Source organism: Poecilia latipinna, unplaced genomic scaffold, assembly GCF_001443285.1.
Source record: "Poecilia latipinna isolate Pla-1442-1.1 unplaced genomic scaffold, P_latipinna-1.0 Scaffold645, whole genome shotgun sequence".
Classification (NCBI taxonomy): domain Eukaryota; kingdom Metazoa; phylum Chordata; class Actinopteri; order Cyprinodontiformes; family Poeciliidae; genus Poecilia; species Poecilia latipinna.
The window spans coordinates 275336-290898 of record NW_015113261.1 but is presented as its reverse complement, the minus strand read 5'-3'; the positions used below and the strand labels follow the sequence as shown (position 1 = coordinate 290898).

General features: G+C 36.9%; 1 protein-coding gene across 1 annotated transcript; it reads left to right on the top strand.

Annotated features, from left to right (window-relative positions):
* Window positions 1–4851: 4851 nt before the first annotated feature.
* On the top strand, window positions 4852–15157 carry krt1-c5 (keratin, type 1, gene c5). Its single transcript, XM_015043694.1, has 9 exons — window positions 4852–4973; window positions 5796–6196; window positions 6795–6877; window positions 7767–7923; window positions 10589–10753; window positions 10844–10969; window positions 13414–13631; window positions 14605–14633; window positions 14944–15157. Exons 2-9 carry the CDS (start codon window positions 5804–5806, stop codon window positions 15057–15059), a joined length of 1287 nt encoding a protein of 428 aa, XP_014899180.1. The 5' UTR covers window positions 4852–4973; window positions 5796–5803; the 3' UTR covers window positions 15060–15157.
* The last annotated feature ends 406 nt before the right edge of the window (window positions 15158–15563 follow it).

The following is a 15563-nucleotide window of genomic DNA, read 5'->3' as shown; positions in this document are numbered from 1 at the left end:
GCTGCTTCATTAAGTATTTCTGTACTTTGATATATTCCAGTTCAGCTTCCTTAAATTTGCCTTCACATGTACATTTTGGTTCACTTGTCTTTTCAGAAGAGTGGGGCAAATTCTGAATTTCAGATAAACACTCTCCTTGAACATTTTCTGGTGTTTGATTAACAGGACCTTCAGTTAAATTCTCTGTTTGGATGTAGGGCTTACCCGGAGATGGATGTGTCTCCCGTTTTTGATCAACTTTCTCCTGTGGGGTGAAGATGGATTCCTTTTTGGTGACTAGCTGTGTTGTAACAATCACAGGTTCCTCTTTGCAAATCTCATTTTTTAAGCAATCTTCCTGATCACCTTCTTCTTCAAGCAGAAAAGTGTCCTGCTTGTTAACATTTTCAGTGCTGGGCTTAGAGAACTGTTCTTTCTCTGGTGTCACTTGCAGTACGGAGATCGATTCCTGTTTGGTAACCAGTGAAATGTCCTCCATTCCAGTACTTTCAGCTGGAGATCTTAGATCAGCGGGAGCATGTGTCTCTAACCCGATTTGAATTGTTATCTTTTTCTTCTTGATGATGGTCGTCTTTGGTGGCTGTTCCTCAGACTTAGAGGGCTGTTCCTTCTCTGCTACATCGACTGTCTCCTGCTCTCCAGCGATGGACTGCATCATAACCTTTGCTTGTTTCAGGTTCTAAGATAAAATCGCTTCTCTAAAACTGAGTCAAGATTTCACGATAATCCTGATGTCCAAAAGAAATGTGCAAAAAAACAAAATTGAAAATCCTGCTGTGAACTGCTTAGTAAATTCTCAAGAGAAACTATTAACAACGGCTGCGAACAGGTTGTGATGAAAGTAGATCGACGTAATGAGTTTATATAATCGCTGGTGATGTCAGAATTCTCCCTTTGGAGTTACATTGTGATGTCACATAGTGATGTCACAGTTTCATTTGATATTCAGAGGGTGCTTGTCTGATGGGTTTTTTATGAACACGGCGGATGCGCGCGCAACCGAGAAGGACCTCGCTGCAGCAAACAGAAAGGGGCGGGGACGGACCACTGTCAGTCTCATACCTTATTTGGAAATGGGACCATTGCACTCCGGAAGTGTAGGGGGCGCTACTTCCTATATTATCCGCGGTCTCCCGTTTTTAATTTCTTTTGAAATCTGTGTTATATCTTCATCTTTGGGAAGAATTTTCACTCTCAGCATGTATTTGAATTTCTCTCTTTCATTTACTTAAGCGCAGCTCACAGTTTTTAACAAATTCAGTAGCTTTCTGTGTACTTCTAAATCTGCTCCTTCATTGCATCTTTTCGGGCCTGTTACTGGTGGCGCAGGGGTGGTAGCATAACTAATATAATTACGTCACTAAATGAGAATACCACAAAGTCTTTTTTATTAATTCTGGCAATACTGCGTCCCCTCTAGTGCAGCGCCCCTATGCGTTGCAAACAGTGCATACCCAGTTTTTGCGCCACTGATGGAACAAGTTGCAACAGATATGAGAAACTGACTGATCAAACATTTCTCATGAATAGAAACTGTCGTGAGAATATGCTGTCTGACTCCTGCACATGTTTCAGCTAAAATATTAGTCCTAAACATTTTTATTTATATTTCAATACTAAACTCACCTTAAAGACAAACTCACCTTAAAACTTCAAAATCATTTTAGTTTTACAGCTGAAATGATTGTTGCTTTTTGTAATAAATCCATTGTTACACAATCTACATTTAAAATTGTAAAACAAAACATTGAAAATAATCAGAAAGTCTAAGGATTTATTAAAAATATATAAATGACATATCTTGTATCTAAAAACTAATCAAACTTTAATTTTGAAAAGCATACCCAAAGATTTGACTTGATTCAGCTTTCCCAGGAGAAATCTATTTAATTTAATATCACTAGATGTCACTATTTACTACAAAATCAAGGTACAGCAGCACATTGAGCATATTAGAGCGCAAATTAATAAAAACATATACTCACATCTAAGAAGTTTTCAGTTACTTCTTTCTAATTAATTTAAATTCATGTGTGAATGTGAAGCGTTTTTCTTCCTTTCACCAAACATTCAAGCTCAACGCTCTAAAGTTGTAAAATTTAGCTTATGACCTGATTGGACGGCTTCGTTTAGTTTTTACATGTCTTTTATCAAGGTGAGAAAAATACTGTGTTTAACAAGTCGGGGGTTTGTTCATGATTTGAGACCTGATCCTCTGAGTAAATGTGTTTTCACACTGATGTGTCAACCTGCAGATGAATTCACACCAACGTGACGCTCCACTGAGTGCAGGGGCGAGTCCAACCTTTTTCCGTCATCATTACTTTTCTCACAGAAGAGCCACAAAACACAAAATAATGAAATATGGCAAGAATTTCACTGGACATATTGATGTCTTAAAAGAAACTTATTTTTAAGTAAAATTAGCTTGAATGAAAGAACACATTCATCTAATGAAGGTAATCTTAAATTCATCTGTAGAGTTTCAACACGAAAAAGGAAAGATTGTTAGTTCTTATAACTTAACCCAACTTTTTATGTTATTTTTTTTTTACTTTACTAGTTCTTTTTAATCCTAAAGTCAAAATACAAACATGATTCAAGAAGACATCCTGATCGCAGATCTTCCACCCTACACTGAGGTATTTGTTTTCTTATTATTTCACTTATGACAAGACATTTATCTAGGATTATGAGTGAAATAATCTGCCAATAAAACTAATACTTGTATGTTAATATATAGAAATTATTGCCATTAATCAAACTCATATATCTTGTTGAAAATTTGCTTGTAAGTTATACAAGTAACTTAAAAGTTTATTTCTTTAACTTTGCAGCAAGAAATAAATCTTGCTATAAAATAATCTACCAATAGACTAAGAGAATTTTCCCATAATATAAGTTGAAATGTTTTGTTCCACTGGCAAATTATTTCACCTATAACTACAACTTTTTCATCCACATTAAGCAATGATTGATTTAAGCTCCTATTTCTTGCTGAAAAGTTACCTATATGTTAGTTTTGTCTTATTTGAACTATCTGCACTAGAAACTTGACAATAATACATGGTAATAGTTTGTATTTTGCAGTGAACTGCAAACTTTTTCATATAAATACCATTTGAGATATTTAGAAAGATATTTCACTGCAAAAACACAAAATCTTACTAAGTATTTTTGATCTAGTTTCTAGTGCAAACATCTTAGTAAACTTAAATAAGACAAAACTAAGGTACAAGTAACTTTTCAGCAATAAATAGTAGCTTGTTTTTAGTCAATAATTGATTAATATTGATGACAAAGTTCTAGTTATAGGTGAAATAATTTGCCAGTGGAACAAAACATTCCAACTTAAGTGCAAACTGTCTTATTCCACTGGCAGATTACTTCAAAGCAAAATGTATTTCTTGCTAAAGTTACTTGTGAATTAGTTTAGTGTTGTTTCAAGTATATTAAGATGTTTGCGTGAGAAACTAGACCAAAACTACTTGGTTAATTTTTTTTTTTTTTTTTTTTTTTTCAGTGTACCCCCAATTAACCTTGGGCTTTGGTAATTTTTCTAACTTCCTCCTATCCCTGAAGTAACAAATGTGTCTCATCATCACATCAGAACCAGGACAAAAGGATGTTTGAGAGCTGGACAAAGCGAGAATCTGTTCGTCCACAATAGAGTTGTGTTGGGTGGAGCTTGGCGGAGTTAAATCTAACAGTCAGTATCATGGAGTGATCTGATATATCCTGGAGAATAATGCTCAGGGCAATTAAAAGTGTTACATGTTTATAGTACATACAGAAAAAAGGAGATTACGTATTGTGAAGATGCAGAGATAGCTGACCTGCATTACGTTTGAGAGGTTTCCAGTTCAGCCAGGTCTGCCTCCGCCCTGCATTTCTCTGTACATTTCTCAGGGGTTTTTACTTTCTTTTCACTCCATCCTTGCATTGTTCTCCCCTCCAGTCATCCGAGTTCCTCTTCAGCTTCTCACATCTCACCAGCAGCCATTGTATCCTCCCTCAGCACACCTGGGTCTGGTGCGTGCAAACCACACTGGGCTCTGAGGAAGAGCTTGTCATTGTTTGGAGATGTGAGACCAAATATTGCCCTGAAAACTAGTTTGTGTGCTGCCAAAACGAACAAGGATACTGTTGCTTTACTGAATTTATCTCACTATAAAAGCACAAAATCTTACCAAGTGTTTTTTGGTCAAAATACAAATACCTTTTCAACAGGACATAGGAAGTGTGTCCTTAATACTGATAAAAACGTACAAGTCCCAGATTATTTCACCTATAACAAGCCAAATTTTCATAGAATTCAACAGAATAGAAACAGCCTTTATTGTCCTGCAAAGGGGAAATTCAAATGTGACAGCAGGTAGAAATAAAAAACAAAATAAGCAATAGTATTATTATACTGTACAAAACTATAACATAAAATACTGTTTAGTTATTAGAAATAGGCAACGGATCCCTTTTTCAAAAATATAAGTAAAATAATCTGCTAATGGAACTGGCATGTTTTAATTATTAAACAATTTATTGACTTAATTAAAACTTTCATGTCTTGCTGAACAGTTGTAAGTCAGTTTTGTCTATTTCAAGTTTACTAAGATAGTTGCATTAGGAACTGGACCAAAAATACTTAGTAAGACTATTTTCCTGCAAAATATCAGTTTTAACCATCTTTAAGGTGTGTTTAAAGGTAATCATACACCTTTCCTTCCTTAAATTAAGCTTTAAAGGTCATGTTTGCTGAACTCATGGCTGCCTTCAGGTATTCTGCTCGGTGTCATGTTGCATCCCTCTTCTTGTTTGCAGAGGGGCTGGATTCCCCGGCGGCGCCTCCTCTCTAAATACGGTCACAGAACTCACCTGTGTTTAGCTGCTGCAGCAACAGAGTCACTTTCACCTCCGAGAAGCAGCAAGTCGGCCGAGCTGAGCAAAGAAAGACCCACTGACGCTCTGAAGCACATGTAAGTACTGCTTCTCTTTCAAAGAGCAACACAAAAACTGGAACTTTTCTGAAGAAAGAATCACTCTCTAATAGCTTTTTCTCTTTCTATTTTTTAAAGAGGAGACATGTAAAGCAATAGTTTGTTAAAATAATGGCCTACGTCATTTTTTTTGCCAAAAGAGATTTTTTTTTGCTGCCTAACTCAACTTTTTGAAGCTTATTTTAGTTATTTATCTTTGCTAAATCACTTTAGGCAAAACATGACTTGGGCCATTATTTTAGGAAGGTGATCATGTGAAAAAGTTAAAGTTATGTTTCAAGCAATGGGCTGGGCTTTACTGGGGTTGCTAGGCGATGGGCTGGACTTCTCTGGGGTTGCTAGGTAACGGCGCAGTGCCATTGGAACGTGACTTAACAATCAGGTGGTATTTGAAACGACTCATTTTCCAGACACTAAAAACAAAAAAGTCTGGGTCGTTTGTTTTTTTAAGTGCTTGGGCCGTTTTTAGAAGCAGTAAAATCCAAAGGGAAGCATAAAAATGCGCAAAGTGTTAATTTTACATAATATGTTCCCTCAGGGGCCGACAATAACTTTTTCTGTTGCCCTTACATGAATATAACTTCCGAGATAACAGTTTTGTGCTTAAATATTATTTACTCCATCAAATCAAAGCCGTTTTTATCTGCATATTGCCAAATTACATTATTGTGAAATGATGTTGATCAAATACAAACTGGTATTTATTAATATTTTAAGTTTGTTAAAGGGTTTTATCAATACATTCTGCCACAACACCCCTGCCTTAAGGGAAAAGCTCACTCTAATCTAAACTTTCTACAGAAACCACAATGGCCTCCACCCTGTCAGTGCGCAGCCTCTCAGTGCATCAGCCCTCCTTCTCCAGCGTCACGGTGAGAGACAGCGGCCGCAGCCTGCGCTCCAAACCCCCCGTCTCCTCTCTGTCCACCGCCAGCACGCTGTCCCTGTTCCGCTCGGTGTCCATGGGAAACGGCCTCAACATGCTGGGCTCCAGCCTGTCCCTGAACGGCATTGGGGCCAGCGATAAGGAGACCATGCAGGGCCTGAATGACAGGCTGGCCAACTACCTGGACAAGGTACGGTCACTGGAGCGGTCCAACGCCGAGCTGGAGGTGAAGATCAAGCACCTCATGTTGGAGAGAACGCCAAAAGGCCACGACATTGAGGGCATGATGGCTCAGGCACATGCCATCGGGCAGGAGGTTAGTGACTCCGCAGAAATACTGTCCCTGGTCACTGCAAAAACACAAAATATTACCAAGTATTTTTGGTCTAGTTTCTAGTGCGAATATCTTGCAAAACTAATTTACAAGTAGCCTTCCTGCAAGACACAGGAGCTTGTTTAAAGTTGGAAAATCTTTTTGACAAATTTTTTCACATATTTGTTAAAACTGTCACCATGTCATGACTTTATAATATGAGACAGATCCATCCATCCATCCATTTTCTGAACACCCTTGTCCCTCAGTGGGGTCGGGAGGGGTGCTGGTGCCTATCTCCAGCTAACGTTCCGGGCGAGAGGCGGGGTACATCCTGGGCAGGTCGCCAGTCTGTCGCAGATATGAGACAGATAATCTGTGTAAATATTGACCTCTTCCTTGAGCTACTAAATGCTCCGCTCCCGATCAAAAACAACCAATCAGAGCTAAGAGGAGGGTCTTAATTCTGTCAATCAATCACATGTACTAGCTGCTCAACATGCTCAAGTGCACTAGGATATTTGGAAGCTAGACCACCGATACTTTGTAATATTTTGTGTTTTTGCATGCGACTTTCTCAATCACATGTTTTCCTCTATAGATGAGAAAAAGGACGCTGGAGAACGCCCGCATCATGCTGGAGATTGACAACGCCAAGCTGGCAGCTGATGATTTCAGGGTGAAGTGAGTGTCATGCAGAGGTTATTTTTTCGCTTCTGCTTTCCTGTGAGTGTTCACATGGGAGTGCCAGACAACAAAGCATGAGAATAAATGACTTTTCTGTTAGACTGTGAAATAAGAGCCCCCTTCTCACGGAGCTCAGGTACTGAACAACCAAGAAACACCAGTCACTATTCCAATCCAGTCCAGTTGGAGCTGGTAGTGATAGATTATGCAGGTCAGAGAGATCCCATCCATCTCTGAAGAGACCGGAGCTGGCAAAGAGGGTAGAGTCGAAAAGCACACACTGGGTTTTCATGATGTACTGACGGTATGCTGCTTGGTTTCATGCTTATTACGACATGGCTTCTGTTAGAATGAAAAATGTATCACGATATAAACATTTCATATCAGTTGATATCGCTAATTATTGATTAGCTTTTTGTTTTAAATATATAAAATACCACCAAACTGATGACATAACCCTTCCTGTTATATTCAGTTTTCACTACACGCTGTTGTTGTTTATTTTTAAGCGATTTTAAGACATGGTGGTGAAATGTTAAGCCGCTGCTGCGTCAGTTATTCAACAGGCCATTGCTAGGCAACCACAAGTTACTCAAAAGGCTGTTGCTAGGTAACCAAAGAGAGAGCCAGTTAGTTGATACCACCAACTTTGCTTAGATGTCTTTCCTCTGCGTACATCTCCCAGAATACTGTGCGGTTCTGGGTCAGAGTTTAGTTAACATTATATTGAATATTTTTTTTATATTTTATCTATCCATTCATATATATTGTTATTGATTTATTGTCCAGTCCTAGCTTCTGGTCATTTCAGCCCAATTCCTCTAAGTTACCATTACATTTTATTTTTTCAGCAACTATTTATTTCCTATCTTTCTTTTTTCTGCAGATGGGAAGCAGAGGCCTCCCTGTGCCAGTCGGTGGAGAGGGACTGTCAGACTCTAAGGAGAGCAAAGTCAGACCATGACCAGATCATCGCCACTCTGAGAGGAGACCTGGACAGCCTGAAGGAGGAGACGTACTACCTCAAGAAGAATCACGACGAGGTGAGAAAGAATCGGCGGTCTGAGCAGAGGAGAGTGATTTTCCCACAGAAAAACAGACAGCAAAGTTGTTCACAAGCAGTGATTTTAAACAATAATTATATTGTAATAAATATAATATAATAAATAATTATATTTGTATGTGTTTGTAAAATACATACAAATATAATATTTGTATGTATTTCGCAGGTCCGGTGTTTTCATTAAATAAAAAATCAAATGAAAATCACACGTAGATTAGCTTTTTCATGCGATAAGCTGTTAAAAAACATGGCGGCGACAGATGTAAACAGTATGACGCTAGCTCTCATCTATCAGCCATCAGACGTCAACAGCAAGCAGTGCTTAGGGAAAATTTTAATCTGTGATTTTTACAGGAGAGCTATGGATTCAACACGTTAAAATACACAACTTCTCATAAACTGTGTGATGCTGTGACAGCTCTGGTGGCTCCAGCTGTACATTGTGCGTAAAAAGATAAACAAACCTTCATCCTCCTACTACTTCCTGTCGTCGTCTTCTTCGTGGTTTTCGCTGGTAATAACATCCGGCTGTTGATCACGTGACTTTTGTGAGCAAAAAATGTGTTTCAATAGCAGCTTTTGGGAAATACAAGTCATATCAAAATGTTGCGCAAAAACTTTTGATCGAAAAACGTAGCCTTTTCGAAATTGGCGTGTTTCCGTTAAGTGAATTTATTTTTTTTTAAGTTAAGTTGCGCTATTTTATTTTGTGGGTAATGGAAACTCAGTTAAAGTTGAAATTTGACTGATATTTTTGGGATAAAAATTAAATGAGACACATTTGACCTCCTGAGCTGGACAAAATGTTTTTGCACCTCTGATCTCAAGCTGGTATGAAACTGGGACATAATAATCACATAGTATGAACACAGACACTCCCTTCATCATCAAACTGAGAGTGTTTAGATAGACAGGCGTGGTGACCAGGATGTCACCTCAGACTTAATTAAGTTTTGTTTTACAGCTTTCACAGTGCACTACAAAGATAAAAAAAAACAATTATTATCCACAAAGTATCCACATTGATGGGAAGAATCCTGCCTAACATTACTTTATCGTTTTCCTTTGGTATCTGAGCTTGTGATGTTAATTTTCGATCATTTTGATTCTCTTTTAAAGGAGTCCAACACAGGTTAGGTCTCCGCTTTTTTTCTCTTCTTCTTCTTTTTATTGGTTGACAAAGAAAAGCAGGTACAGAGATTGGGAACAGGTGTATGACCCATCAAGATCACTAATTTAAACAAGAATTTCTTTTTTTTTAACATGTCTGGCAGAAGTGTTGTCTGAGGCCCAACTGATTTACTTTTACACATGGAGCATTATGGCTTTTGCCATGGTGCCACATTGGATGCATGAATGAAACTGTATTAGAAATTTAGCTTTAGGTTTATGTCAAAAGTGAGGTGGAAATGAAAGAAAGGTGGGGAACCAGTTTAAAGAGGAAGAAGCATAAAGAGAGCACAACTGAACACCAGGAGTCTGTACACCTGCACAAAGAGAAAAAACATAACTGAGAAACCACAACAATAATACATTCATATGTACTAAAACCAGATTTCTGTGAATGTTATCCAGCTTATTCTTGAAGAAAATACCTACAAATGGAAAGTAATTGATGAAGTGTAAATAAAAACAGAGAAAATGTCCTTTAAAAAAAATACAAAAACCAGTTTGAATCATTTTGGGCTCAATTTAATACATGAACACTCCAAATCTACAAAAAGAAGACAGATAATTATCTTCCAAACTACATATATCACCCATTTGTTTGTCTTCACAGCCATTCTGGTTGCAAATTGCCTAGATAAACACTTTGTCATCATTGTTCAACTAACACAACTCTAATACCTTAAAGTATTTGAGTTTTTCAGATTTTTCTTCTTCCTTTTCTCATAATTTGATGTTCATACTCTAAAGATGTAGAGGAAATCTGATAAACATAACCGATTCTTCAGCTGAGAGAGTCTACAGCTTCAAGTGTCGGTTATTATCTGTCTTTGTGTGAAATCAAGGCTCCATTGTTTAAATCTTTGCCATGTATTCATAAATAGATTCAAAGTCTATATGTGCAGTTGGAAAACAGCGCTAAAGAACTATGCTGGATAGTTTGTCAGAGGTAGCAGACAATTCTTCAGTGAATTTCGAATTTCCCACTGGGAAACTGGGACTTATTAGGTTGTGTTACTACATCAACAGTAGTAAGATGTAGTGGAAACATTGCCAGATATGTAAAAGTATGTCTTAAATCAATGCTACATGTAGCACCTGCAACTCAAAACTGAACAAATTAAAAGTTCTGTTTGTTTTTGGATAGTTTGTCAGAGGTAGCAGACAATGTTTCTCCACCATTAGCACATTAAGCAGCACGTTCACGAGGTTGATTGACAGGGCTAAGACTTTCCTCCTGGCTCTGATTGGTTGTTTTTGGTGCATTACTTCAGGCGGCAATAGTAGCTCGGGGACGAGATTATCTATCTCATAACAATAACACATCATGATGACAGTTTTAATAAATATGTAAAACCATATATTTTTTATAAAAATTACGTACTTCAGCTTTAATATGAGTCTGACGTCAAACCCAGCTCCGAGTTCCCATTTCCCAGGTAGCTGGAACGCAACATTAATACATACACATATTGCAGGAGATGAGCACCCTGAAGGCCCGCCTGGCCACGGAGCAGGTGAGCGTGGAGGTGGAGGCAGCTCAGGGGCCCGACCTTGGGGCCATCATGGCTGAGCTGAGGGTCCAGTACGAGGGCATCTCGCGCAAGAACAAGGAGGACGCTGAAGCCTGGTACCTCAAGAAGGTTGGTGAAAATCGATCTTGTTTCTTCTGTGACTGTTGCTGGAAGCAGAATCTGTAAGCAATGACCTGTTTTACCGATGCGTTTCCACAGTTGGAGGCCATTCAGTGTGAGGTGAAAGAAAGCAATGAGGCGCTCCGCTGTGCCCAGGGAGAGCTCAGCGAGAGGAGGCGCTTCCTGCAAGCTCTGGAGGTGGAGCTGGACAATCTACGCAAACAGGTAATCCAGAGTTTATGGGTGGTGTGACTATGTGTCATCTAAGACTGGACAATATCAATAGATTATACGTCTGATAGAATATTTACTATTCAGTAGAATATTAAAGATTGGTGGAATCAACTAACCCACTCATTCTTTGGTTACCTAGCAACAACACATTCTATTTGATTACCTAGCAACAACCTGTTGAGTACATTTAAGGTTTTGCTACAAAGCCACAAAAAGTAGTGGAGTGAATACTGTGGATAAAGGAGGAAATGTCATGTCACCAGTTTGGCAGTATTTCAGATATTTAAAAGAAAAAATTAATAAAAATAATTATTGATAGACTGATATGAAACAGTTATCATGAGAAGCTCTAATGTTTCTTTGTTCGTTGCAGGAACAATGATTTGACTTCACAACAGACTCAGGTTCACTGTATTTATTCTCATAAGACAAAAGTAATCAAGTTGGTGGAATTTAGCACAAATTTACATCAAAAACACAAAGTTAATAGATCGATTTTTCAGCCAGTTTCTGCACCAAAGAGTTAAGAATGTTTAAACATGTTTTCACTGAGGCTCTTTAAAGGTAAATATATACAGTTTTATCTAAAAGAATAGAACAGAAATATACATTATTGGAGAGTATTTTGTGCAACAGTGTCAAAGTTACATTCAATTTAAGCAAATAGTCACACAAATATAGAATATATAAAACAAACAAAATAAAGAATAAAAATACTGTACAGTAAGGGAAACATAAATACTGTGTAGTTATACAAAAAATACTCTAGTCCAGAAGAATGTGGATCTGTGTTGGTTAAAATGTGCATGTCTCTTTGACACACCGTTTATAATTAGTGAACAAAGTTACATTTTTTATCACCGTCACTCTGCACAAAATAGATCAGAGTGTATTTGCTAACTTATTAGCAAATACACTCTGCAATACTTCTTATTGCAAAAACGAAGTACTCATGACAATAATAGTGTTTTTTAAAATAAAGTATTTTAAAAAGATTGTCTCTCATTAGCCCACCTGCTTCTCCTCATCCGCACCTCGTCTTTGGAGGTGCAGACGTGTCGGGACAGTCAGTGGAAAACAGCTGCTTGTTCTTTGTGTATAAAGAGCTGTTAATGTATAGATACACAAAGTGTGGAGTGGATTCACTAAACTACTGTGATCAATCAGCATGTCAGGACATTGACATCTGCTGGAGAGGCACATAAAGCTCTTAAATGTTTGCGCAGCATGAAGGCAGTAGGTTGACATATCATGCTGACAGACCCTCACGTGTCGGGCTAAGAAGGGTGACTGAATGGAAGGCTGAAAAGGGCGACCTCATTGTCGATAATTTGTTTATGATGATTCAAAAGTTTCAACCTTTTATCCTCACCTTTTTGACTCACTTTTCACTTTTCAAGTGTGCCATATTATTTCAACTGATGAAAAGTAACATGAGCTGATAAACACTAAATTTACAATAAATAACAAGTTTGATATCTTATATTTCAGAGGTAGCAGCCATCAGCATGATGTAATTCCTATATTATTTTAAAAGTTATTTTTCCATGTGTAATAACTTTTAGTTTGTATTATTTAATGGTATTTTTGGTGCTCCTGGGAGACCCCTGGTGGTGTGGGGGACCTATTACAGTCACTTACCTCTCATATGNCTTGGGCCGGCTCTGCATATAGCTTANCTCATATTTAACATAAATAGTAATCAATATATATTTTTAGTATTGGAAATAAAATCACAAATATATCAGTCAAAGAAAATTACACAACTGGTAAATGAAACATTAATTTGCATCAAAAACAAAAGAAAAACAAATCGAGTTGGTAGTTAACGTCAGTCCAGCAGCTTCTGCCCTTATATTAAATAAAATGCAACAAACTACCTAGCAATGGTTCCCAGTGAACAGTTGACAATAGTTAACAATCGTAAATTAAACACAGCTAAAATGAACACTAGTTATAACAGTTAAAAACTTAAGCAAAACATGGCAAAATTACACCTAAAACCCTGTATTAATATACTTATATCTTAAAAGTATTACTTGTATAGGATACATAGAGCTGATCCCAACACCTACCACGTTACAAACAGCAAAAGAGGAGAGGGGCTGACAGTTAGTGGTTGCTATGGTAACCAGCAACGGTCAAGAGCAGCATAACTTATACAGCTATGAAAATCAGGATAAAATTATAACTTTTTGACTAAACAAAATGAATTTGAAGAATAAATAAGCAAACTCTGACAAACTTAACATCTATAAAAATGCTAAGACGAAACCTGTTACTGGTTGCTATGGTAACCACCGACCGTCAAGCGTAACGCGATATAGCAACAAAAATCAGGAGAAAATAACTTTGGCGGAAAAAAAATTAATTTGAAGAATAAATAAACCATTTTTGATCAACTTCACTTCCTTAATAATATTTTGTGTCACCAGGTCAGCGTGTTGGAGGGAAACCTGGGAGAGACCGGACACAAATACACGGTGGAGATGGACCGCCTGCAGGCTACCCTGACGCAGCTGGAGGACGAGCTGTCCCATCTGCGTTTGGACATGCAGCGCAACAAAACCGACTACGAGCAGCTTCTGCGCATCAAGCAAAACCTGGAGATGGAGATCGCCACCTACAGGCGGCTGCTGGAAGGAGAGGAAACGTAAATACGGGAGGGGAACTGGGAAAAAAATCTTATCAAAAATAATCGCTTAAATTAGGATTTTTCTGTCCAGACACTGACCAGAGCTCTTCATAACTTTGGCCAAAATTATAATGAAGAAATGTTTTTAAAACATTAAAAATTTATTAGTTTTTCTGCATAGAATTACAACAGAAATCATTGTTTGTGTCACTTCATATTTTATAAGAATAAAATAAAAACATTTTATTTATATAAAAGCTTGATGCTTCTCTTCTTTGAAAATATAAGAATCAAAATAAAACAGTAAAGAGTGGAAAACTTTGACATTGTTGGAGAAATGTCCTCAGAAAAACCAACTGATGCTAGGAACTACATTTAGGATTATTATACAGATTGTTTAAAATGGCCTCATCAAGACATTCCTACTAAAATGTTCTTTAAAACTCTTTACATTCAACTGCATGTCAGTTTGTTTAAAACAACAGACCTTTGATTACACCGATTAATCATTTAAATTAACCTTTAAAGCAACTTTAAGCTCAAATTTAGCCAAATTTAAAATGCTGTCTTATTCCTCTAGTAAATAAAGTTACTATAAATGATTAAATAGAATAAATAAATTCATAGAATATAATAGATTAGAATGGTTCTTTATTTGTGAAAATATTCTGCTTTTGCACAGTGGCTGTGAAAAAAAACTCCAAGATTAAACTAATGATTTTTTTATTTATCAAACACAGATCTGAAGATAAATGAAAAAGGAGCTCCTCATATATTAATATTAATATCCTAAATCTTAGAGACAAAAAAAGTTTATTTGTCCAGCACATTTCAGCAACAAGGCAGTTCAAAGTGCTTTACATCATAAAACACAAAAATAAAAAGTCATAAAAACATCATTGAGAAACCAGTGACAAACATGACAAAGTGGATTTTGTTGTATTTTTGAAGTTTGTGTTTGGTTCATTAATGTTATAACTTTTTATTACAGGGTGAAAGAAACGCCTCCACCTCCTAAAAGTAAGTTTAGACTATTATATTTCGCAATTTTTTTTATTTTTTTTTTTAAAATCTAATCTGTATCTTTTTCACATTATCTTCGGAAATTCCAGCAAGATAAGAAAAGCATTTGATCCTTTATGGATTTTTTTCTGTTAACTTGATCCACAAAAAGAAAAGAAATCTCTCCCTGTTGGAGTCGCATTGACCCAGATCATCCAGTCATTAGATTTCAGTCCAGCTTCACCTCAATAAAAACTCACCAGGCTGTATTTTCTCACTGTGTTGCCACCGGTCCAGCTGGTATCAGATATTTGTTCCTCTGTTGCAGAAGACCCCGAGGTCCGGACCAGGAAGATTGTAAAAGTCGTCACGCAGACAATGATCAACGGAAAAGTGGTCGACGAGTCCAGTGAGGTGGAGCAGATTGAGGACAGCAAGAAATGAGCCAAAAAAAAAAACAAACTCTATTGGGTTTTATACTAAATAAACTGACCTGCTTCTCTGAAAACTCTGGAAATGAGGATTAAAGTTTAGGTGGAAAGTTTTCGCTCAGAGTTTATTTCATTTAAATTCTTATCTTTACATTAATCTACTGGTTTCTAATGTTTTGTTCAACTTTTACAACATTAATTAATCAATTATTGTTTGTACAAAGTCCCTGAACAAATATTTTCTATGCAATTCAAACACTCTTAAGTTTTTAAACAGAATCGGTTTTGAACTTTACATTCTTTTCTTTTTTTTTTTTTTTTTTACAAATTCCTGTAAAAACATCAGAAAGATCTTACTGCCATTTATTTGTTTATAAATTAAATAAATAGATGTTATCCCACTTAGAGAGTGTAAATCTGAATGATTATTTTAGATCTTGTTGCAAAAGTATAATGGAGTATCATCGTCATACTAAAAAGAAAAACACCTAAAAAATTACAAGATAAAACAGTCATA

What these genes read in the sequence shown, in the direction of transcription:
- krt1-c5 (XM_015043694.1), top strand. Translation starts at nt 5,804, where the DNA reads ATGGCCTCCACCCTGTCAGTGCGCAGCCTCTCAGTGCATCAGCCCTCC. An exon ending in AAGCCTGGTACCTCAAGAAG is followed by an intron (nt 10,754 to 10,843) that starts GTTGGTGAAAAT and finishes GCGTTTCCACAG; the next exon opens with TTGGAGGCCATTCAGTGTGA. An exon ending in TGGACAATCTACGCAAACAG is followed by an intron (nt 10,970 to 13,413) that starts GTAATCCAGAGT and finishes TTGTGTCACCAG; the next exon opens with GTCAGCGTGTTGGAGGGAAA.